We start from the raw sequence: 24,423 nt of genomic DNA on the forward strand, positions 1-24,423 counted from the left end.
TATCTGGACCAATTGATCAGAGTACCCGAACCATAGCCAGCTTTTCCATCCCTTTCAGTTTTCACACTGTTTATGGCCTCCAATATCTCTGCTTGAACCCATACTTTGTTAGCATTCTCTTTCTTAGTAAATAGTAATGCAAAATACTCATTAAGTATTCTAACCATGCTCTGCCCACCTTGAAGTAGATGTCACTTACTTTATCTCTAATAATACAGATAGAAGATTTTGGGGTTCCCTTTTGTATTGACTGCCATCGTACTCTCATTCTCTATCTTTGACAGTCTTATTTTCATCTTCACCTCCCCGCTCAAGCTTTTGTTTTTTGGGCTAACTTCTACTTGAAGATATTAATCTGACATGCATCATATATCCTGCTGTTTTGTTTCTCCTTAACTTCTATCTCCCTTATTATCCACAGAGCCTTTTTTTTTTCTGTCTCCCTTCCTTTTTACCCTTGATGGAATGTACCTAGTCTGGGTCTGACATATCTCTTCCTTAAAGCTCACCCATTGTTTTGTTACAGATTTTTCCAGTTTCATCTTACCATGACATGATCCCTTCTCAATCATGGAAATTAACCCCCTTCCAAATTAGAAGTTCTATCATAGATTGTTCCTCACTCTTCTCCATTAAGCTAAATCATGTGATTCAATAATCACTCTTAGTCCAATGCTCCCTTACAATTCTTGGTTTAGTTGACCCAACCCATCTTACAGCAGCCGATCCAGCAATATGTATTTTCTAGTCGGACCAAAAACATACTGATGAAGGAGGTTCTAAACACACTTCAGAAATTCTTTCCCTTCCTTACGCTCTAACATTATTCCAAATAATATTTGGATAGTTAAAGTGCTTCAGCAACGTGACTTTCTAGTTCTTGCACATCCATATAATTTCCTCACAGACATGTTTCTCCATTTTTCTCTCAATATTTGGAGGCCAAAAGAATACCCCAAGTAACATGATCATACCCTTCCCGTTTCTCACCTTCAACCAAATGCACTAAATCTATCACCCCTCAAGAATTTCTTCCTCCCAACACTGCAAATTGATATATTTCTAATTGTGGTTCTGCTCTGACCTCAAGTTTCTGGACATGAATGTATTCTGGTAATATATTAATATTTCAAGAACAAATTGACACTAACATGCAAATTCTGATTCCAAAATAATGAAAGCTTTATAGGCTATTTAAGATTTTACAATAAAAGGGGTACCAGTATGATTTTATTAAATAATGAAATACTTCCCAACCTGTATTTTTCCTGAAGATACCAAAATATCAATTTCAATTTGAGGATTTATAAATAAACATAATTGTTAAAGAAACTTTAGCACTATACCTTCAGAAAATCTCTGAAGTGCAGAATCTGCTGCTCCAGTCTTTGAAGTTCCTTGTGATTTCTTTGATCAGTCCTTAGAATAATCAATATTTCTTGCAGTATGGTGCCTATATTTACTGAAATAAATTCCATCCTTATGTTCTTTCCAGAAGACATTAAAGTGCTGTCTCTCTGCGTGCTGAAGACTGTCAAAGTTCTCTGTGGACCTAATGGTTTGGTAAGATCTGCATTCCTGATATGGCCAGTTGAGTTCCATTCAGCACTTTTTCCAGTAGATTGCTGTAGTTTGAAGTGTGGTTTGATGTGCAAAGCAGACTTTGCTGTTGCTGAACAACTTTGAAATTGTTTGTTTGGTATTGAATCTTTTTGCTTTGGATAAGTCGATTCTACATAAGGTGATGGTACAGCCCTTTCTGTAGGGATACCTCCTTGCAGGCTATACGATAATTCCATAAATGGGTCTTGAATTGCAAATGTATTATTAGTGCAATGACTGTTTCTTCGTTTGTCTGTATTTGCATAATTGTAAAATTTCTCATTTTCTGGTACAGATGACAAATTTGTATTGTGGTGACCATTTCCTAATTGATTAAAGATAAAATGTCCTTTTGTTTCATGATATAATAAAGGTAGTGTATCCTCTTGTCCAATATGCTACATTCAACAGAATAGAAAATAGAGGATTAATACGTCCATTCACAATAACAGTATTAAAAAAATCACCAAATTAAGTTATTGAGGCATATACAGTTTCTAGATATTCACTTTTGCAATTCATGCCAGTTCATACAAGACATGTCAATTCAAGACTATATCATACTCTCTACACTTAACAGTCAACACCTGGAAGCAATTTCCTCTTATGATTAATTTTGATTTCTTATCTTAGGCTGCTAAAGGTGTATTGTTCATTGCAATGACACATTCATGTTGAAATACTCACAGATAGATATTTCTCCCTGAAGCTCGGTGTGCTCGGAGGTGTCCAGTTATACACAGAGCCTTTGCGACTCGGCAAAGAGAATCTGGAGATTGATCCAGATGTTACTGAAACGTCATCATTATCAAATGGACTGTGATAAAGCAAAGTGTAGGACAGAAATTAAAAGCCGGCATTGAAATACAAAAATTCCAACTAGATTTCTGCATGATCTTGCTGAAAGAAAAATGTTTTATTTTGTCATATGTGCCTAGATATGGATAGCCCGAGTTTGGAAATTTCCTAGCTCAGTGCATCTGCCTCTGGGAGAAAGTGCCCTAAGTGACATGATATTCACTCTAGGAGTGTGATGATTTTTTGTGAGGTGGTGTGTGGCAACGGGAGAGTGGAAGCAGGATAGAGTTAAACCAGATACACCCACCTCAGCCAGGGAGTGGCCGCAGGTGCTGCAAGTGCTGAGGCAGGCTGTTGAAAGATTCATCTCATTTCTTTACAAGTTCATCTTGGTTGTTTTCCTAACATTAATACGTCTAGCACTTACTTCTCATACTCCTTACCTAAGCTGGTGCCATGTGTGGTGACATTATGCACTTTTCAGTGTAGTTTTGTACTTGCGAGTACACATGACAATAAAATCTAAGTCCCAGCCACTTCCCATGTCAATACATGTAAACTCAAGATCTGCCCCTCATTCCTAATAATCCTGATGCAAACTTAGTGACAACTCAAGATAGACCAAGCCCCTAATCCATCACCCTTTGCCCAATACATTGTCCATGCCAATTCCAAATATCCATCATAGGTAAACTCGTTTGAAATGAAATAACATTTGAAATGCATATTACAGAATTCACTATACAAAATAATATTTCCATTCATGAAAGTCATTCATTCCATTTAAATTCCCTTAAATATTTAATCTCTCAAAAAAAAACAAGAATTTCTATTCATGACCTCACATAGAAACACAGTCAATCCTTTAACATCAAATTTAAGCTATGAATGAAACTGTAAATTTGAATCCCCAACTGCGAAAATGTTAGGTTGTGGAAAGTAGACAAGTATTAATAATGATACAGCCAGTTCTTCTATATCACGATGCTTACATTCTTGTGCAATCCTGTGTTATAGAAAAATCGCACTTTAGAAACAGCGCTTAAAGTGTTGGTGATGTAATTGTGTTATAGCCAACACATGTTTTAAAAGTTTGTGCTTTAGAAACAGTGCTCCCAATTCATCAATCATGTTATGGTGAATTCACGTTGACAAAACACGCATTATAATGGAACAATCTGTATAATGAAAGTACTTAAGATCAACAAACTACTGTTGAAAATGCTACAAACAGCTTTTTTCCACCTTTCATTGAGAGTTAGACTTAATACTATAAAACTTGAGTCATGGTGAAAAGTTTCAAGCTATCATCATGCATCATGCACTTATTGAGGTTAACGAATGAATTTCAAATTTCAAAGGAAACAACAACTTGTACTACCCAAAAAAACAGGATCTGGTTGGCTGGCAAATGGACTTAATTGACTGAGTTATTATCCATGCTAATGTGTCCCCCAACATCATGTGGCATTTTATCAAATAATTTTAGAAATATAAATACATGATATAGAATTTAATAAATCAGTCACACATGAATAAGTCACACACCAATAAAACATTTTTGTAAAAACAGCTTCCTGACTGATTTTGCTGCATCAGATTAATTACTAGATAGTCTGACAAACTATCTAGGGACCCGAACAATGTGAGCTATGGGAAGAAACCTGGGTGAATCACGTGTGAATTTAGGTGAATCACATGTGAATTAGGGTGAATCACACATGAATTTGGGTGAATCATGTGTGAATTTGGGTGAGGTCTTTCTCAACATCGAGCAATTCCAAACAAAGATCTTGGCATTGAAATGAGGGTCTTATGATACAGCAGTGAGATGCCTCTTAACGGGGATTACAGTGGTCTCCAATTTACAAACATCCAACTTATGAAAGCCTGTAAATATGAACACAATCCTTTATATGGTTGTGATTTTACAGATCCAGCAAACAAATATTTTTTGTACTTACAAACAGCTGTGTTTCATTGCTCAGGATTGTGTTATGACTTGTGTACAATTTGACTCGAGAACGGACTCTGGAATGAAACCCGTTTGCAATCCTGCCAGTATTGCTTGTTGCCAGCCTCATTAACTGTAAGGCCAAATGACTCCACTATGGGGCAGGTTCTCTCTACCCTAATTAGGGACACGAGGGCTGTACTAGCAAGGAAAAGATTAGCTCTGATAGCACTTAAGTGGTGTTATAAATGCATAATCAGAATTGTAAATATGTGCTCATTTCTCATCATCATTAGCCATGTGAGCATTTTTAATTTTAGATGCAATTCAAGGATTAAGGTACAGAGGCTAGCCTTCCTTAATGCCACATTATGTCCTAAACCTTCCTGAGCAACAGCTACCCTTTCCATAATGCCCACAATAGCATGAAACTTTGTCATGATTGAATGAGAGAGCATTAGATATTGTGAAGGCACCCATTAGTTGGTAAACTTAACTTACATAAAGCAGGAAAAGCATAACAAGATCAAAGTGGAAGGTGCTCTTGTAGTTAGGCTAACATAGGGGATGCTGGCCTCATCAACATCAAACATTGTCAGTGAAAGGTAACTGCACACAACTCAGTTCGATTGAATGAGGTTCACAAAGAAGTCCTGCCTGTGTTGCTTTGGCTGACACTGAGCTACAGTCGACGCTGAAGGTGCAGTCTGTCTGAAGAACATCCTCATGTTTTAGTCACCAAAATGCATCTCTCATAAATCCTCAACATCCATCACAAAGCCTTGGTGTGTCCAAGGACTAAGCAGCATCCTTTGTCTACTGTACTATGGGAACCTGGTCTACTGTGGTTCTCCTGCATCTCTGCTCCATAATGAGGGTACCTATGGCCAGAGAACGTGAGGACGGCAGATACTGGAGATCAGAGTCGAGAGTGTGGTGCTGGAAAAGCACAGCACATTCCTAATGAAGGGCTTATGCCTGAAACGCGATTCTCCTGCTCCTCGGATGCTGCCTGACCTGCTGTGCTTTTCCAGCACCATACTCTCAATCTACAGCCAGAGCCTCGATATTAGGAGGTGGCTCCACATCCACTGGAGGTAAATGCCTTGTTCTTAGCTTCCAGCTGCACGTTTTTGTCATCCATTCATGCAGAAGCTATTAGTGCAGCTGCCATATACATGATGACAGCCTATGTGCTTGGATCCAGTGGGACCAATTCCAATGAGTCAATGTGGGCAATATCAGATACAAAGCAGCTCCTCAGTAATATGATTGTTCAGCAGTTGAAGCAAACAACATAACATTTGGACACTGTTCCTCAAACACAATGGAACATGGAGACCTCTGATCGGGAGGGTAATGAGATGTTTCTATGTTGGCATACATTGCTAACCAGATTCAGATGTGTGGAGTTCAAGCCATTTGCTGCATGTACATTGGGAGGTTGTGGTAGCAGTAATGAGAAACCTCCATGCCCACAGCACCCAAGAAAGAGAGTATTGCATGTAAGCATAATAGTAGACATTTTACGGGCCAAGGTGTGAACAGCTCCTGAACATTGGGCAGGCAATGGGACCTCGGAAAGTGCTTGTGACCTCAGAAATTAAGATGCATCTTTACAGCTCATTACTTTACAGTACTTGTATTTCACAGCCATGATTAGGATTAACTTGCAATGTGCAGTGACATGGTCAATATTGATTAGATTCCCAATAGTGTGGAAACAGGCCCTTTGGCCCAACCAGTCCACACCGATCCTCCGAAGAGTAACCCTACCCAGACCCATTTCCCCTCTAATGCACCTAACACTATGGGCAATTTAGCATGGCCAATTCACCTGACCTGCACATCTTTGGACTGTGGGAGGAAACCGGAGCATCCGGAGGAAACCCATGCAGACACGTGTGGAGTGTGTGCACACTCCACACAGACAGTCGCTCAAGGCTGGAATCAAACCTGGGACCCTGGTGCTGTGAGGTAGCAGTGCCAACCACTGAGCCACTGTGCCGCCCCCATTGAGAAATAGACCAGTAGGATACATGGGCAGATCCATTCAATCTGATAGGATTTGCAACCAAAGATATTTCCTGCAGACATAATCCTCAGTAATGTGTAAACTCTCCCTGAACTCCCATATCTGACAAGAAGAGCATACCACTTGACTAAAGGACATCTTTGCTCCTTTACAATCTACAGACCCAGAAAATAGCACTGTCTTAATGCTCTAAAATAAAACACTGCGCCAGGCAAACGTAATACTTCTGGCTGATATTTTAAAAATTTAGTCAAAAGACAAATCTCGATAAAACATATAATCAAGAAAGAACCCACTCTATTCACTATTGTAGATGTACTGCATGGCTACACTTAAAAACTATGCACTTATCTGTTTCAGTGCTGTCAGGTCTCCCACACAGGTTCCTCCAAGAGCAGTTGTGAATTTTGCCATTTGTTAAGTTTTCCTAAATGCACTCCAATGTCCAGAGATACATGAATTCAAGCAGCAAAGGCAGTAACTGTACAGATTCACTGCTGTATCAGTTAGCAGTGTAGGCTAACTTTATTTTTAAGTTCTATATTGCTACCTACTATATTTAACTAAAATCACAGCTCAATATGTCAAATTTTTAGAAACTTGCAAAGTAATCTAAAAATATTTGGTTGTTGTCTTGGACCATTAATTTAATATCTATTATAATTTCTATTTAAATTAGCTCTGACCACTTCCAGTGCAGTGCACTTTCAGTGCAGTGATTTTAAAAGGACAGGACATGTTAACAGTTAAATTCACTGAGACAGCTCATGAGCAGTTTGACAAAACATCATTGATAAACATAATAACTTTGTTAAAGGACAGAATCCTTTATAGAATAGAATCCTTGCAGTATGAAAACAGGCCATTCAGCCCAATAAGTCCACACCAACCCTCTGAAAAGTATCCCACCCAGACCCATCCTCATACCCTATCCCTGTAACCCTGCATTTCCCATGGCTAACACACCTAACCTACACATCTCTGAACACTATGATTAATTTGGCATGGGCAATCTAATTAACGTGCACATCTTTGGACTCTGGGAGGAAATTGGAAACCCATACAGACATGAGGAGAATGTGCAAACTCTTAAGAAAGGACAAGTCTTACTAATTTCGTTTATTGCAAAGTAACTAGGAATGATTGGTGAGGATAATGACGGGATGTTGTGTACATGAATTTTAATAAGATATTTGACAATACCAACAAAGTCAGACTGGTCAGAAAAATATAAAGCCCATGGGATACAGGGGAATGTGGCAAGTTGTTTCCAAAATTGGCTCAGTGTCAGGAAACAAAGGGTAATGGTTGATGGATACTTTTGTGAATGGAAAACATCTTCCTGTGGTGCTCTGTGATCTTAGAGTCAGATCCCTTGCTGTTTTTGGTATTCATGATTTAGAATTAAGTGTGGGAGAATTTGGGAAAACTGCAAGTATTCCAAAACTTTGCCTTGTAGCTGATAGTAAAGAGGACTGTAGGATAACATCAACAGTAAGGTTGAGGGTGGAAAAGTGCAAATTGGATTCAATCCAGAGAAGCACAGGGAATGCATTTGAGGATGGCAAATAAAGAAAGAGAATACCCAGTAAACAGGGGGAGATTAAGAGAGGTAAAGGAAGTGAGTGTCCTTGGATATATGTCCACAAATCCCTGACGGTGGCAGGGCAAGTGGATAAGTTGGTAAATAATGCATATGGGATGTTTTCTTCAGTGGGACAAGATATTCAATACAAAAGCAGAAATGCTATGCTGGATGTATATAAGACAGTGGTTAGGCCATAGCTGGGGTTTTTGTGTAAGTTGTGTTCACCACATTACCAGGAGAACATAATTGTTCTCGAGAGAGAATACAGAGATATTTATAAGAATATTCATAGGGCTTAAAAATTGCATCTATGAAATAAAGACTGAATAAGTAAAGGTTGTTTTCCTGAGAGGAGTTTAAAGATAACATTTCAGTGTGTTAATGATGATTTGTTTGTATAGAGTGGACAGAAAAGACCTGTTTCTCCCAGCAGAGAAGTCAATTAACAGAGGAACACAAATTTAATGTGATTGATATAAGAATTAAAGAGTATATGAGGAGAAGCTTTCCCACTCAGGTGGTGGATGTCTGAAAATCATTGCCCAATTTAGTGGTTGAGGCAGAAACTTTCAGCTCATTTAAAAGAAACTGGATCTGCACCTAAAATACTGTAACCTGCAATACTACAGCCAGATGTTGTGAAGTGAAATCAGAAAAGGTGACTAGTTTATTCAGCAAGCACAGATAGAATGAGATGATTAGACACTTTCTGTGCCTTAACATTTATATGGTTTTGTCTATATTTATACATGTTCTTGTCTATATATGTGCATAACTTGCACTGAGTATAAAATAATGATCTCATTACTGTTGCAGTATTTCTCAAGTCTGTAAGAGCAGGAAATGTGGTGGACAGGGTGAGTTAATTAGGCTGGAATAGGTATCTCAGTTTCCCAATAATGAGTTAATGTAAAGATAAAGTCAACCATTCTGGATTGCCAGCTTCCTACTTCTAATACATTTTGTTCAACCATGAGAATTTTTCTTTTACTTTTCTCAATTTTGATTTGGAACTGAGAGTTGAAGTTGAGAATTGAGCTTTGAACACCAGCTTGTTTTTCTCAAAAAAGGAGAGAAAAAAAGACAGATGTTTACTGTGGCGAACTGGCCTGGAAAGAGAAAGATAAGATTAATTACTGCTCTCAGGACATTGTTGTTGATTTGGCACTGAGATATTACTATTTTCAGGGGCTGACAGCTGATTGGAAGTTGAATTGTCAACCATACTGGCCAACCAACCACAGAGAATGTGAATTTTTTTAAAAATGGAAAAAAAGGGTGAACTGATTCTGAAACAAATACAGAAATTACTGGAGAACCTGAGCAGGGCTGGCAGAATCTATGGAGAGAAAACAGAGTTAGATCTAGCAACTTTTCTTCAGAACTCATCCTGAAGAAGGGTTGCTGCACCCAAAACATTGAATAGTTTCTGACTAGGTTTTGAGCAGCAGGCAGTTTTGTGTTTTAAAAGCTTCTGGGCAGTACTACATCTGTTTTGCAACCCCTCTGATTTCACTCCAGTTATCAACTTGGTGAATATTCTGAGAAGAGAATCCTAATCAATAATTCTCAAAGTCTGCTGAGGCTGTTTGCATTGGCTGGTAACTTTGGAATTCAAGCATAGTATACAGTCCTATGAGACTGTAATATAACTCATTGATCAAGGATTTCATAACGGCCTGGTATTCATCATTAAAATAGTTATCAAACTGGCAATTTATTTTTCTTTTATTTGTTTTTCAATTTTATCTCTTAACTGTCTGTCAGTCAATGAATAGGGGTTTATGATTAAAGGCTTTCATAGATATGAATTAGATTTCATATTTCAAATTTCATTTTTGTTGATTATCTGTGTTCTGCTAAAGTTATATCACTAATAATAAATTGTTAATTTTCATTTAAGTTATAAACTTTTGGCACTGGTTTCATGATTGCTTAAAGGGGATGTGCACATGTCTAGTTTGTCAATTTCAAATGCATTGAGCAGTTGTTATTTTGGAAATTTGTGACACAGGGAAGTAGACAGCTGTCAGTTTAGACTGAGAAGCAGAGACAAACAGAGGTGGAAGTATTAGGTTAGGCTACAAAGTGAGACATGCAGGCATTTGACCACAAATAAAGCAACAGATAATTAAGTGAAATGGAATGTCAACCCATTGAGGGCTGTGGAGTAATGCACAACAAGAAGGGCATGGTGTCTTGGATGACAGTGATAGTCGAAGGGCCAAGTTTAAGGGGTTCAAACTTAAAGGTGACAGAAGCAAGTTGGGTTATGAATCGGTTCCACGTGGATGGTGATATCTGCCTGCCACTGACTATTACTTCAAACTAATGGTGATGTTGTAAGGTGTCCACATCTAAAAAGGAAGAGTTTTAGTTATGGCCCATGGAAAGAGTTGAGTACCTTATTGCTCAGCAGCAGTATGTATGAGAGAAATGAACACAAGATGATAATGTTGTCATGAACGTAGATCATAACTCTGGATCACCTCTAAATCTGTTGAACTTTAATAACAATATGAACTTTTTATTAAAAAATGGCAAATAGACAAAGGTTCATTGCATCTGTGAATTCAGTGACTGCCAGGAGAGATTCTGCAATGTCATACATATGAGGTGTCAAAGAAGCTTCAAAGGGAAAAAATGCACTACAAACTGAACTATAATTCTCTGCATGTATCTCAGATTACAAACATGAAGGTTAAAAAGAAAACAGAGCAATGCAGGCAAGAGACATAATTGTAATTTTCCTTTCAAGAATACACAGGAGAAGGGTTAAAAGTGAGATTAAACCTCAGGCAGTCTGCGTTAGTGGCCTGATAATCCAATGTGTGGACTAATTGCAGTGATGGTCACAGCTTTGAGAGCAGCCATTTAATACCCCTGCACTACAGGTAAATCTAAGGAAGAAAAAAACTCTCTCATTCTGAGTGCTGCCAGACAGCCACTGCTGAATGTGTTCGGGACAAAACGGGTTTCAATCAACCTACAGAGCCAAGCATCTCAAAGCCAATATGTTCAACAACCAGCATCAGTGCTACCAATGACCTCCATAGCAATGGTCAGAGCATTCAGCTATCCACTCTTCACAAACAATGAGATCCAGGAGAAAAGGTTTTTACAAAAGAAGGGATCCTTTTAAACTGAATCTTGCTGTGATCAACTAAACGGATCGGTGAATAACCAAAGGAAGCTAGTTCACTCCTCCTCATCCAGATGCCTAATAGTTTGAGATATCCCATCTGGAACCATAACAATTTGAGGGACCTCACCTATGAACTGGTTATAATAATACCATTGCCCGCCATCTTCAAACAGCTGATTTAACAAATTCACTATGGATCTGATAAATATAATATATTTGCAACCTCAGGGGTAGGAAGAAAGGATGGTGGAAAGGAAAGCTGTCATTGGTCATCAATAGCAAGACCAGCAGCAGGCAGAACCAGAGTGAGCAGATGGTCAGCAGACATGCATTCATCATTTCTCAAGGGTGTGAGAGATCATCAGTAGAGCTCCCTAGGAACAGCCAATGGCACTTGTAACTTGGAAGGACTTTCATTCTTGAGAATGTCACGTGATACCACGAAAAAACTCAGTACAAATGTGCAAAATAGATATGCGCAGTACCCCTGCCAGTACTGTCCGTGAGGTCACTCTGTCCCATTTACTCTTATTTATTGTGCCTTTAGGGTACGGCCATGTTTTTAGCTGACTGGGCATTTCACAAAGTGTACATGCACAGAACTTTCTGTATGCACAATTGGACTGATATGTCACGCATTTCCAAGTCTAGAACTAAGCACATGAAATGTCCAAGATGGCTGAGTCTGTTCAGGGAAGTAGCGGCAAATATATGAGGCATTCTGAAGCCAAATGGATTTCTGATTTAAGTGATAGCAGTGAGGGGTTTTTCTTCTGTCCTCTTCTGTCATATGAATTATCGTCATTCACTCCACCAATGAAGACAGCCAGGCAGCCAGGCTTTGGGGCCATCACACATTTCCCTAGAGTACGAGAGGTCTTCAAATGCACTCGTGGTCATTAAAACTCCTTAGGAGGAGCCGATGGCTGTGGGAATGGCTTTCATTCTTGAAAATGTCTGTTGACACCCCAAAACGCTCTCAGCACAAACGTGTAAAACATGCATGCACAGCATTCCTGCCAGTAACATCATTCTGTCCTGTTTGCTCATACCTATTGTCCTGATTTGCATGGTGCCATGTTTTTTGCTGACAGGATGTTTCATTAAGTGTGCATGAGCAGAACTTTCCACATGTGCGGAGTCTGTAACTGGTCTGCAACCAAAGGCAAAGAATCCTGCATGACTGTGCTCACTTCACAGGCTTCGATATTTTGCCCAATTTGCAGGGCCCACATCTTTAGAGGCTCCAGTCCAGATTGATAACTGGATCCTGCGTGACATAGGCTTTGCCTTCTCACCTGTTTGATGAGACTAGTGAGGGATGAAAAGGGAGCCCAATGCACCTTGTGCATCCATCAGAACCATCATTGAACAAAAAAATGGTGTGCTGAAAATGTTGTTTTACTGCCTCAATCAGACTGGAGGGGCTCTGCAAAAAGTATAGTCTTTATGAAAGTTCTGGGTGTATTAAAAATGTTTGTTTCGTTACCTGTAGATGTTGCACATTGTATTGTTTTCACTTCATTTATGTGTACGTCAGCATCATTTCAGGAGCAGCAGCAATCCATCTTAAATAAGAAGTATGAATTGGATAAACCTGAGGAGGAGGAGGCATGACCATGTAATGGATGCAAGGGCCATGGAGAGATGTGTAGTGGATGCCAGAGAAAATGTCATGCACAACCAGTTTATCAGAGTGAGGTAACTACTTGGACATTGACTGTTCAGCATAACTACCCACCCATGGGTAGACTCACTACTGATGCTGGATCAATGGTGCTGGAAGAGCACAGCAATTCAGGCAGCATCGAGGAGCTTCAGCAAAATCGATGTTTTGGGCAAAAGCCCTTCATCAGGAATAAAGGCAGTGAGCCTGAAGCGTGGAGAGATAAGCTAGGGGAGGGTGGGGGTGGGGAGAGAGTAGCATAGAGTACAATGGGTGAGTGGGGGAGGAGATGAAGGTGATAGGTCAGGGAGGAGAGAGTGGAGTGGATAGGTGGAAAAGGAGCTAGGCAGGTCGGACAAGTCCGGACAAGTCAAGGGGACTGGAAGTTTGAAACTAGGATGAGGTGGGGAAGGGGAAATGAGGAAGCTGTTGAAGTCCACATTGATGCCCTGGGGTTGAAGTGTTCCGAGGCGGAAGATGAGGCGTTCTTCCTCCAGACGTCTGGTGGTGAGGGAGTTGAAATGTTGGGCCACTCACGACATGGTTGAAGAGCTTCAGGGCAGAGGAAATGCCACTGTATGCATCTCCTCTGCCACTTAGAAAAGGAGCAGACATTTGTCTCACAAATGCATTAGTGAATACTATTCCTCAGAATATTTGATTTGCAATCGGACATGTCTATCAGTCTGATGAGACTGGGAAAATTCAAATCCTGTACCATAATTACATGTCCTTGATTATCCCTACAATAGGAGAAAGTGAGGGCTGTAGATGCTGGAGACCAAAGTCGAAAAATGTGGTGCTGGAAAAACACAGCAGGCCAGGCAGCATCCGAGGAGCAGGAGAATCGTTGTTTCAGGCATAAGCCCTTCTTCAGGAATGAGGCTGGTGTGCCAAGCAGGCTGAGATAAAAGGGAGGGGGGAGGGAATTTGGGGTAGGGGTGCTGGGAATACGATGGGTGGAAGGAGGTGAGGGTGAGGGTGATAGGCCGGAGAGGGGGTGGGGACGGAGAGGTCGGGAAGAAGATTGCAGGTCAAGAGGGCGGTGCTGAATCCGGGGGTTGGGACTAAGAAAAGGTGGGGGGAGGGGAAATGAGGAAGCTGGAGAAATTTACATTCAACCCGTGTGGTTGGAGGGTTCCTAGGCGGAAGATGAGGCGCTCTTCTTCCAGGCGTCATGTGGTCAGGGTCTGGCGATGGAGGAGGCCAAGGACCTGCATGTCCTTGGCGGAGTGAGAGGGGGAGTTAAAGTGTTCAGCCACGGGACAGTTGGGTTCGTTGGTGCGGGTGTCCCAGAGGTGTTCCCTGAAACGTTCGCAAGTAGGCGGCTTGTCTCCCCAATGTAGAGGAGACCACATCGGGTGCAACGGATACAGTAAATGATGTGTGTGGATGTGCAGGTGAATTTGCGACGGATATGGAAGGATCCATTGGGGCCTTGGAGGGAGGTGAGGGAGGAGGTGTGGGCGCAAGTTTTGCACTTCTTGCGATTGCTGGGGAAGGTGCCGGGAGTGGAGGTTGAGTTGGTGGGGGGTGTGGACCTGACGAGGGAGTCGCGGAGGGAGTGGTCTCTCCGGAATGCTGATAGGGGTGGGGAGGAAATATATCCCTGGTGGTGGGGTCTGTTTGGAGGTAGCGGAAATGACGGAGGATGATATGATGTATCGAGAGGTTGGTGGGGTGGAAGGTGAGGATCAGTGGGATTCTGACCTGGTGGTGATTGGAGGGGCGGGGTTCAAGGGCGGAGGTGCGGGAAGTGGAGGAGATGCGGTGGAGAGCATCATCGACCACGTCGGAGGGGAAATTGCGGTCTTTGAAGAAGGAGGCCCTACTATAGCTCAACTATCTCTGTTGAGGGTAATCTTAGACAATCTCCTTGACAATGCATATAAACAGGGCCAGTTGAACTCATGTTCAACCATGCACAGAATTGACAAGTGCAAAACTGGACACAAACAAGAACACTTAATAAAAGATTAAGTGCAAACACACAACATTGATCGTCACAGGGGAGTGGTAATACACTCCTGCCTTGTGAAGAAAATAATATGCGCCAACCATGTGGTTTGCATTTAGCTCTCTGAAGAAGCTAGTTCAAAAAATGATGCTAATGTTATATAAATAACGAGAAAACAAGATAAGATGCAACATTTACTTGTGGCATAGTGAATATTTTTAATACATCCATTTTCTTTCATAAAGTCCTCGGCTTTCACTTCTGACCACTACACCTTGATGTAATCCTCAAATCAGCAGCTGATGTGGAGGGTCTCTGCTCAGTGTCCTGTCACGTTGCCTTTGATAATTGCGGTGAAATTACTTTGCACGTAAGAGGTTTCTGACCTACTGGGATCTGGGTTATCTTCCTTGGAGCCTTGAGACAATGTGGTCAATGGCAGAGGGGTTGAGAAGAGACCACACTTGGGGGTACCCTGACAAGAAGCCTTATTATCCTCCTCCATCTATTTGGTGTTGGCAGGTCCCTGTCTTCCTGAGGGGAAAGGTCACCCCTCTTGCCTTAGCTACTGCTAAATGGTGCCCGTAGCTAGAGAGAGAGAATGCAGGACAGAGTTTATTTGGGCCATATGTTGGACCTGTTTTCTCAGGGCAGTCACAAGCCTCTCCATATTGGAAGCCATGTATTTACAGACTTGAGACATGGCCGAACTCTCCCAACACTCAGGCACAGCAACACATGACTTCCAGCATCTGGGCTTCATGTGCCCCTAAACATTACTGTATGCTCAGCAGGGTTTTGATGACACAATCAGAGCCGTTGTGTGTAAGGCCCATCAGGGGCCTGGTCCCCAGCAGTCTTATGAGTGTCAGGAGCCCGGGCTGTCATACTCTCAGTCAGCTGCTGAGAAGTGTACACAATGTGCTCACTGGATTGTGCTCCCTAACCTCAAAGCCAACTATCTATGACTCATGTGGGTTCTACTGCACTAAGGGAAGATGTGGAAGAAACAGATTACAGTACATCCTGTGAGTCAGTGGCATCGTCATCTCCAGAGAATGGAGTCTTTAGTCTTCTGATCTGACTGTGGGCTAGACTGGGCATTGCCTGAACATATAGTGCAGCAATAAAGAAACATATTAAGAATCAGAATGGATTATGACTGCATCACATTTCCTATTGTGCCTCCTGTGCCCAAAGAAATGCATTCTCACTCTTGGTGCCTGGCCATTCCAGCCTCGCCCTCTGATTGCTCAGCTGCCGTCATCTCCTTCAATCTGCATTGTTTCTTTACCTGCAGCAGTGAGCAGCCTCATGTCCAGCACTCCACCTGTGGTCTTTGCTTTTTCCATTACATTGCAGTCCTGTTTATCCAGCATAACAACATGCAAGCTTAAATGACACCTAACCTGTAGCAGCTTGTATGCATCAGACATGTGTTCATAGGAGCCTAACTACTGCAAGCTTTGGTTTCAATTACCATATGGTGCTGGGGATGGTCATACTAAGCTCAGTAGCCTAGCTGCCCACTCGGACAGATACATTAAGTGATGATACCATGAGAGACCGTTTGGTAACACACAACTGTAGTATTTAACCTGGCAGAACAGAGCATGTCACATCACTTTCCCACAGCAGACCCAGGTTCTCTGACAGACTCCACATTGCCTCCCTTCTCTGTGATCTTAGTTCAGACCACTTCAGGTAAGCAAGAGGGTCTTTTATTTCCATCTGTGTGAAAAAAGCACTTCCTGCCATTCCCTGAAGGCATGGAGAAGAATCTGCAGGGAGACTTCCTTAAACCATAAAGTTGGTCTCTTGGCCTTACGTGCGCACAGTTAGTAAGTCTTTGAATGTGACTTGTGGGAAGCAGAGGGTACCTATGACATACATTAATAATAAGTATGTGTGTGGTGCAGGAGGACATTTGGGGGTGCGGGTGGTGAGGGTAGTAAAGGGTTGCAACAAGAACTAGGACAAGGTTTTGATTGACCAGAGTTGGCAAGAATGTCGTGGGTGTTATGCTGAGTCTTCTTGTTCGTTTAGGAAGGTCTTTCATACATTGCTTAATAATTATTAACAATGTTGCATTGTTAACTGATGGCTGCATCCACCAGCAAATTCCCACCCACTACATGATTGCACATGTCTCAGAGTCACAGAATTGTTACAGAGCAGAAAGAGGCCATTTGGTCTGTTGTGTTTACACTGACTCTCCGAAAGAACATGTTATTTAGTGCCATTCTCCTGCTGTCTTCTCATAGCCCTGCACATTTTTCCTCTTCAAATAACCATCTAACTTCCTTTTCAATGTCTCAATTGAACAGAATTTTCAGGTGGTGGAGTCCAGGCCCCAACCATTCACTGCATGAATGAGTTTTCTTGCATGTTACTTTTGCACCTTTTGCAAATTATTTAAGTGGTAACTGTTCCTTTAAGTGGGAACAGTCTCTCTCCATCTATTCCATTCAGACCCCACGTGATTTTGAATAACTAAATCAGATTTCCTCTCAGCCTTCTCTATTCCAAGAATAACAGTCCTATTTTCTCTATCAATTATAAAAGGTAGCTAATACCTCATCTCTAGACCCATTCTCATGAATCTCTTCTGCACACTCTCCAATACCTTCAAGACACTTCCTAAGGCACAGCAGCGTGCAGTATAAATTCTAACTTGAATCACATGGGGCAAAGTCATAACACAAATGCAGAAATGGCCCAGTTGAGACAGGCACATTACAGATTATGTACACCATATCACAAACTCAAATCTTTATGTTACTCCTACAAGTGATAGCTGAAGTGACATATTAATCAGTTGAAATTTTATCAATGGTAGCAGGAACAAAACCTGTCAATAAGAAACCTCTAGGCGGTATAACAATTCAAATAAAAATCAGCAATCAGTTACAATTAAAATAATTGGCAAGTGGGATAATAAGAATGAATTAATTCAAAATATTCATGAATGTTAACATTTTCATTTATCTTCAATAACTAACAAGAAAACATTTCAGAAAGAAGTTAAACTTATGGCAACAGCAATTTGCATTTATATAGCACCTTTAATATAGCTATGTATTACAAGGTATTTCACATGAATGCATGGACACATAAAAAATCAAGCTAAAGACAGAGACATGAGGACAGCAATGAACTATGTGAAAACAGGGGTATTCACAGATAAAATTATTTATAATAGCTTTAAAGATGAGATATTCAGCAATCCAGTAACTAGTCCAAAAACACATTCTAAAGTATTAACAAAAGGATATTCAAATAAGCTATTTTCAATTCTGTCTGAAGAACTTGCAATCAAGACAAAATACAATCAGAAAAAATACAATCTTTTTCCTCAATAAATACAGTCTAGGAATTCAATGCAGTTGATTTTTGTTAGTAATTTCTTAAACAGTGATTTTGTTTGGAAGTCAGTATGCATGTTAAATCCTTGGAATGTTATTGTTTAAGTCCTGCTTTGATTTGCTTTTCCAAAATGCATCACCTCACATTTATCTAGAATCATTGCGTCATTGAGATGTACAGTGCAGAAACAGAACTTTCAGTCCAACTCGTCCATGCCGACCAGATATTCCAACCCAATCTAGTCCCACCTGCCAGCACTCGGCCCCATATTCCTCCAAACCCTTCCTATTCATATACCCATCCAAATGCCTTTTGAATGTTGCAATTGTATTAGCCTCCACCACTTCCTCTGGCAGCTCAACCCATACATGTACCAATTTTTGCGTGAAAACATTGCCCCTCAGGTCTCTTTTACATCTTTCCCCTCTCACTCTAAAACTATGCTCTCTATTCTGGACACCCCCACTCCAGGGAAGAGTCTTTGTCTGTTTATCCTATCCATGCCCCTCATAATTTTATAAACCTCTATGAGATCACCCCTCAGCCTCTGATGCTCCAGGAAAAACAACCCCAGCCATTCAACCTTTCCCTATCACTCAAATCCTCCAACCCTGGCAACATCCTTGTAAATCTTTTCTGAACCCTTTCAAGTTTCACAACATCCTTCTGATAAGACCACCAGAATTGCACACAATATTCCAACAGTGGCCTAACCAACGTTCTGTACATGACCTCAACTCCTATACTCAATACTCTGACCAATGTAGTTTTGATATATTTCTTAGTTCCTTCTTAAAATTATAACATCCAGTACACACCAATCTTTCTGATAGTTCGGATATCCAATGATTAAAGTCGGATTCATGAAGAATGCTAATTCACACCAAATCCCCTCTCGGTATCCCTTGGGTCCTACTGCTGCAATACATGCCCACTAGATTCTAATGAATTCTTGTCTGGTACATCTAAATTGTTTTGCTCCACCACTTCTTACCTTGTGGCCACTCTGATCTTGCGGGTCAGTTAGCTTAGTTGACTGGATGGTGGGTTTGCAATTCACAGTTTGGGTTCAATTCCTACTCGGCCTTAGGTTAACATGTTGGTTAACCTCTTTCTTTATCTGAGGTGTGATGACCTTCAGGTTAAACAACTACCAGTAAAACTCAAAGCTGTCCTTTCGTCCAGCAGAACTATGGTGCCTGAACCTGTACTTTTTGCTAAAAGCTCTGATCAATCCTTTGGAACTAATGTGAATGATACTGAACTCTGTTTGCAACAAGTGTTTCTACTTACTTAATCTATCAGTGTGGCTCCACAACTTTCTACTCTAACACATGCTACTTAGCACTGTCAACTAACTTAGTGCCATCAGAAAATTTAGGTATATATTGTTCTCCATTCCTTCAGATCTGCCCTTAACACACAAGTGAAAAGCTGAGGCCCAAATACAAGAGGGTGGGGGGAGAGAGAGTGGGGGAAAAGGAGGAGGACATAAATCATAATAGAGTCATAGAGATGTACAGCATGGAAACAGATCCTTCGGTCCAACTCATTCATGCCGAACAGACATCCCAACCTAATTAGATTACATTACAGTGTGGAAACAGGCCCTTCGGCCCAACAAGTCCACACCGACCCGCCGAAGCGCAACCCACCCATACCCCTACATTTACCCCTTACCTAACACTATGGACAATTTAGCATGGCCAATTCACCTGACCTGCACATCTTTGGACTGTGGGAGGAAACCGGAGCACCCGGACGAAACCCACGCAGACACGTGGAGAATGTGCAAACTCCACACAGTCAGTCGCCTGAGGCGGGAATTGAACCCGGGTCTCAGGCGCTGTGAGGCAGCAGTGCTAACCACTGTGCCACCGTGCCGCCCACAAATCTAGTCCATTTACCAGCACTTGGCCCATATCCCTCTAAACCCTTCCTATTCAAATACTCATCAGATGCCTTTTAAATAATGCAATTGTACCAGCCTCCAACACTTCCTCTGTCAGCTCATTCCATACATGCACCACCTTCTGCATGAAAATTTTGCCCCTTAGGTCCCTTTTATATTTTTCCCCTCTCGCCCTAAACCTATGCCCTCTAGTTCTGGACTCTCCCACTACAGGGAAAAGATTTTGTCTATTTATGCTATCCATGACCCTCATTATTTTATAAACCTCTATAAGGTCACCCCTCAGCTTTCGATGTTCCAGGGAAAATAGCCACAACCTATTCACCCATCCCCATAGCTCAAATGTTCCAACCCTGGCAACATCCTTATATCTCTTTTCTAAACCCTTTCAAGTTTCACAACATCCTTCCAATAGGAAGGAGACCAGAATTGCATGCACTATTCCAAAACTGGCCTAACCAATGTCCTGTATAGCCACATGACCTCTCAACTCCTGTACTCAATGCTCTGACCATTAAAGGAGAAAGCATACCAAACACCTTCTTCTCTATCCTACCTACCTGTGACTCTTTTTTCAAGGAGCTATGAACCTGCAATGCAAGGTCTCTGTTCAGCAACACTCCCTAGGACCTTAGCAGGACTTATATACTTAATGGTAAGGTTTGCTTTGCCACAATGCAGCACCTCGCATTTATCTAAATTAAACTCCCTCTGCCACTCCTCAGCCTATGGGCCCATCTGATCAAGATCCCGTTGTAATCTGAGGTAACCTTCTTCGCTGTCCACTGCACCTCTAATTTTGGTGTCATCTGCAAACTTACTAACTATGATCAAGCTACGTGCACATATTTCTTGCCTCCTTACCGATTCCCTACTCATATTAATATTTCATGTGCTCTCATTCTTCCAAGCAACATATTAAAGTTCCAGTACCATATATAATGAGTCAAACAAGGACTCGACTGGATTGATCCATATTAATGCCTATACAACTCCCGGATTATACCTTTGCATTACCATTTCAACTTGTCTCATACTGTATGAGTAGGATAGAACTTACAAACAGGAACTCACAGATTGTTATGTGAATGTTGATCTTCATATTGATTGCTTAAAAATGTGCCACTTTAATCAAACCTTCCAAACTTATAATTGAATTATACAGAAAGTGTTCATTATCCATCCAATCTTAAAGTGGAAAACAGACCCCCGCAATATGGAAAAGGTTTCTGAAACCTGCCAGCATAGCACAGCTCATTACTTCCACAGGACTATTGACTCACAACCAGCATAGAGTTGATTTCTATGAAAAAGATAATTTGTGCTATTTTAGTATAAGAATACTTAGAAGAGAAACATATCCGAGTGATGCTTCGTAGCATTATTTCATATATACAAGCAGAAATGATATTTTTGGGAGGTAAGGTGATGATACTGCTTAAAAAGCAAGCTCTTCTGGATAAAGGTTGTGTGTCACTTGCTGCTATAACAAAGCATTACCTTAAGGTGGCAATATTGATCTGGAACTCCATAAGCTGAGAAGCCAAATCAGATATAGGAAAATGTATACTTTTACATTACACATAAAATGATTTTGCAATATAACGGATATTGCTAGTTATAGTGTGGTCTGGTCTTTTACAGAACTCTGTATCATGTAGCAAAGAACAAATAAATTAAAAGAAATGTAGGTTCACCATGACTTCTAATGGATTTTAGGTGCAACTTGGATGAACCAAAGAAAAATGTCTCTCCTGACTTGTTTGATAGCACAATATATTGGTACTGCTCTAAGATTCATTCGGGGGTAATGCTAATTCCCCAGGATGGACACGAAAGTATTTTTTGGGGGACGGTATTAAATAAAATCATGAGGGGCATGGATAGGGTAAGTAGACAAGGTCTTTTCCCTGGGATGGGGGATTCCAGAACTATAGGGCATAAGTTTAGGGTGAGAGGGGAAAGATATAAAAAGGACCTAAGAGGCAACTTTTTCACACAGAGGGTGGTGCGTGTATGGAATGAGCTGCCAGAGGAAGTGGTGGAGGCTAGTACAATTGCAACATTTAAAAGTTAAAAAATCACACAACACCAGGTTGTAGTCCAACAGGTTTATTTGGAAGCACTAGTTTTCAGAAGGCTGCTCATTCATCAGCTAGCTGTGGAAAAGGATCATAAGACACAGAATTTATTGCAAAATATTACAGTGTCATGCAGCTGAAATGATATATTGAATAAACCTAGATTGCTGTTAAGTCTTTCATCTTTTAGAATGGTTTTCAGGTTTTGAAACCTGAACCTATTCTAAAAGATGAAAGACTTAACAGCAATCTAAAGGTTATTTGATATATCGTTTCAGCTGCATGACACTAATCATTTACTATAAATTCTGTTTCACAGCTACCTGATGAAGGAGCAGTGCTATCAAAGCCAGTGCTTGCAAATAAACCTGGTGTTAAAAAGTGTGGTGTTGGAAAAACACAGCCAGTCAGGCAGCATTCAAAGAGCAAGAGAGTCAACGTTGCTCAAAACATCAACTCCCCTGCTCCTCAGATGCTGCCTGACCAGCTGTAATTTTTCCAGCACCACATTTTTTGTCTCTGATCTCAGCATCTGCAGTCCTCTCTTTCTCCCTGGTGTTGTGTGATTTTTAACTTTGCCTGCCTTAGTCCAACATCAGCACCTCCATTTAAAAGGCATCTGGATGGGCAAATGAATAGGAAAGGTTTACAGGGATATGGACCAAGTGCTGGCAAATTGGACTAGATTAGTTTAGGATATCTGGTCAGCATGGACGAGTTGGACTGAAGGGTCTGTTTCTGTGCTATGCATCTCTATGACTTGGTCTGAAATATGTAATGAAAAACCTATTGTTAAGAGGTAAGGCACTCATTCTAACATGTTAATGGACTGTATGCTTCAGTTTTAGCAATTTTTTGATTAATTATTATTGGATTCCCCAAGCTCAGGAAATCTGAAGAAATGTGATCTATAGCAAATGAATGTATAGATCAGCCATGATCTCCTTGATGAGGCTTCAAGATTAAATGGCTGACTAATTTTCTTTAACTTCCTATTGTAAATGTATTTCCAGCACTTCTTCTCGACAAGGAAAAATAGACATTCTTTGCCTTGGCCACACTGAGCTAACCTGCTGCCAGATCAATCTCCCTCCCTTCTCCAGAAACAGAAAATGTTGGAGAAACTCAGCAGGTCCTGAAGCATCTGTGGCGGGAAAGCACAGTTAATGTTTTGGATTTAGAAATCCTTCTTCAGAAAGCCTCCCTTATCTGATCTCCCCCTCCAGAAACTACTTCATCTCCAGGTCAGCCTCTGATACTCTCCACCACTACCCAAAATGCTCCAACACTTCACCTCCTTCCAGAGACTGGTTGTGGCCTTCTACATAGGCTTTCTGACCCAACATCCAGATTTTCAATCGTATTGTCTATCAGCTGGGTCTAAAAACAAAATTCAACATGGTCCTACATTTCTGGATTTCCCAGGTACTCCTCTCTGCTCTGTCCCCACTTTTCTGTACGTTTAAGACTATTGTGTCTCCCAACAATGTGCTTTTAGGTCTGTTATAACAGTCCCAGCTTAAATATTTGATTTTGTGTGCAATGTTTCTGCTAACAATGACCCACATACCATTCTTTAATTGTAAATTGTTAGAGGAAAACAAGACATTTCCCCAAATGTGGAGGAGACTGTTAATAGCAATATTTAGTTTTCTAGCCCATTTAACAGAACAGGGGTGTAAGGAATCATGAGGCAGAGGTGTGATGGTTAAAGACTCTTGAAACAGGGAAGCAGGGAGGAAGAGGATGGGGAAGTTGTGCATTAGAAGAATGAAGGGCTTGTGTTGGATTGTAGTAGGATTGATAGGTAGAAAACAGCAAGATTAAAAAAAGAATTTTAAAAAGAAGGATGGTATTAAAGTCAATTTACTAGAGGTTTCCAATTGACGAATGCCTGACAGGACATAGGAATTAAATTGCTTTCAGAAAATAAATTTCATTTCAATCCTAGTTAAAAACCAGATTTTCTAGACGTTAATATTTATAGGTAATATAAATAATGGTTCTGTACAATGAAAGCAATTCATTGAATTCCCGATGTCAATGATTCTATCGAAGGGAAGGTGTGGAGCAAAGCAATGGCTGGTTCACACAGGTAAACCACTCTGGAATGCTATCATGCGTCTCCTAGCAACCAGTTTAAGGCAGAAGTCTGTAAGCAGATATTTGGTAATATTACATGGTTTCAGAAGACAAAGCAAAACACAAAAAAGACAAAAGATATTCAATTAAAAAAGTGAACTATTTTTCTAAACCATATTGGAAACAAACATTGCAGGTACCATTGAAGTGTCAAGGATAAAGGATTTTGTTTTCATA

General features: G+C 40.8%; 1 protein-coding gene across 5 annotated transcripts in view; it reads right to left on the minus strand.

Annotated features, from left to right (window-relative positions):
- ripor3 (RIPOR family member 3) overlaps positions 1 to 24,423 on the minus strand; it is a 237,847-nt gene that overhangs the window by 57,236 nt on the left and 156,188 nt on the right. For all 5 annotated transcript variants that reach the window (XM_087994934.1, XM_087994936.1, XM_087994935.1 and 2 more), the window contains exons 12-13: positions 2,290 to 2,419; positions 1,347 to 2,000 (exon numbers count right to left, since the gene is read on the minus strand). In XM_087994934.1, the coding sequence (XP_087851060.1) occupies positions 1,347 to 2,000; positions 2,290 to 2,419 (784 nt within the window). The remainder of the gene's footprint in view (positions 1 to 1,346; positions 2,001 to 2,289; positions 2,420 to 24,423) is intronic.

The sequence above is a fragment of the Chiloscyllium plagiosum genome, unplaced genomic scaffold (assembly GCF_037043375.1).
Source record: "Chiloscyllium plagiosum isolate Xiang-an unplaced genomic scaffold, Cpla_swu_hap1 HiC_scaffold_15, whole genome shotgun sequence".
Lineage (NCBI taxonomy): Eukaryota > Metazoa > Chordata > Chondrichthyes > Orectolobiformes > Hemiscylliidae > Chiloscyllium > Chiloscyllium plagiosum.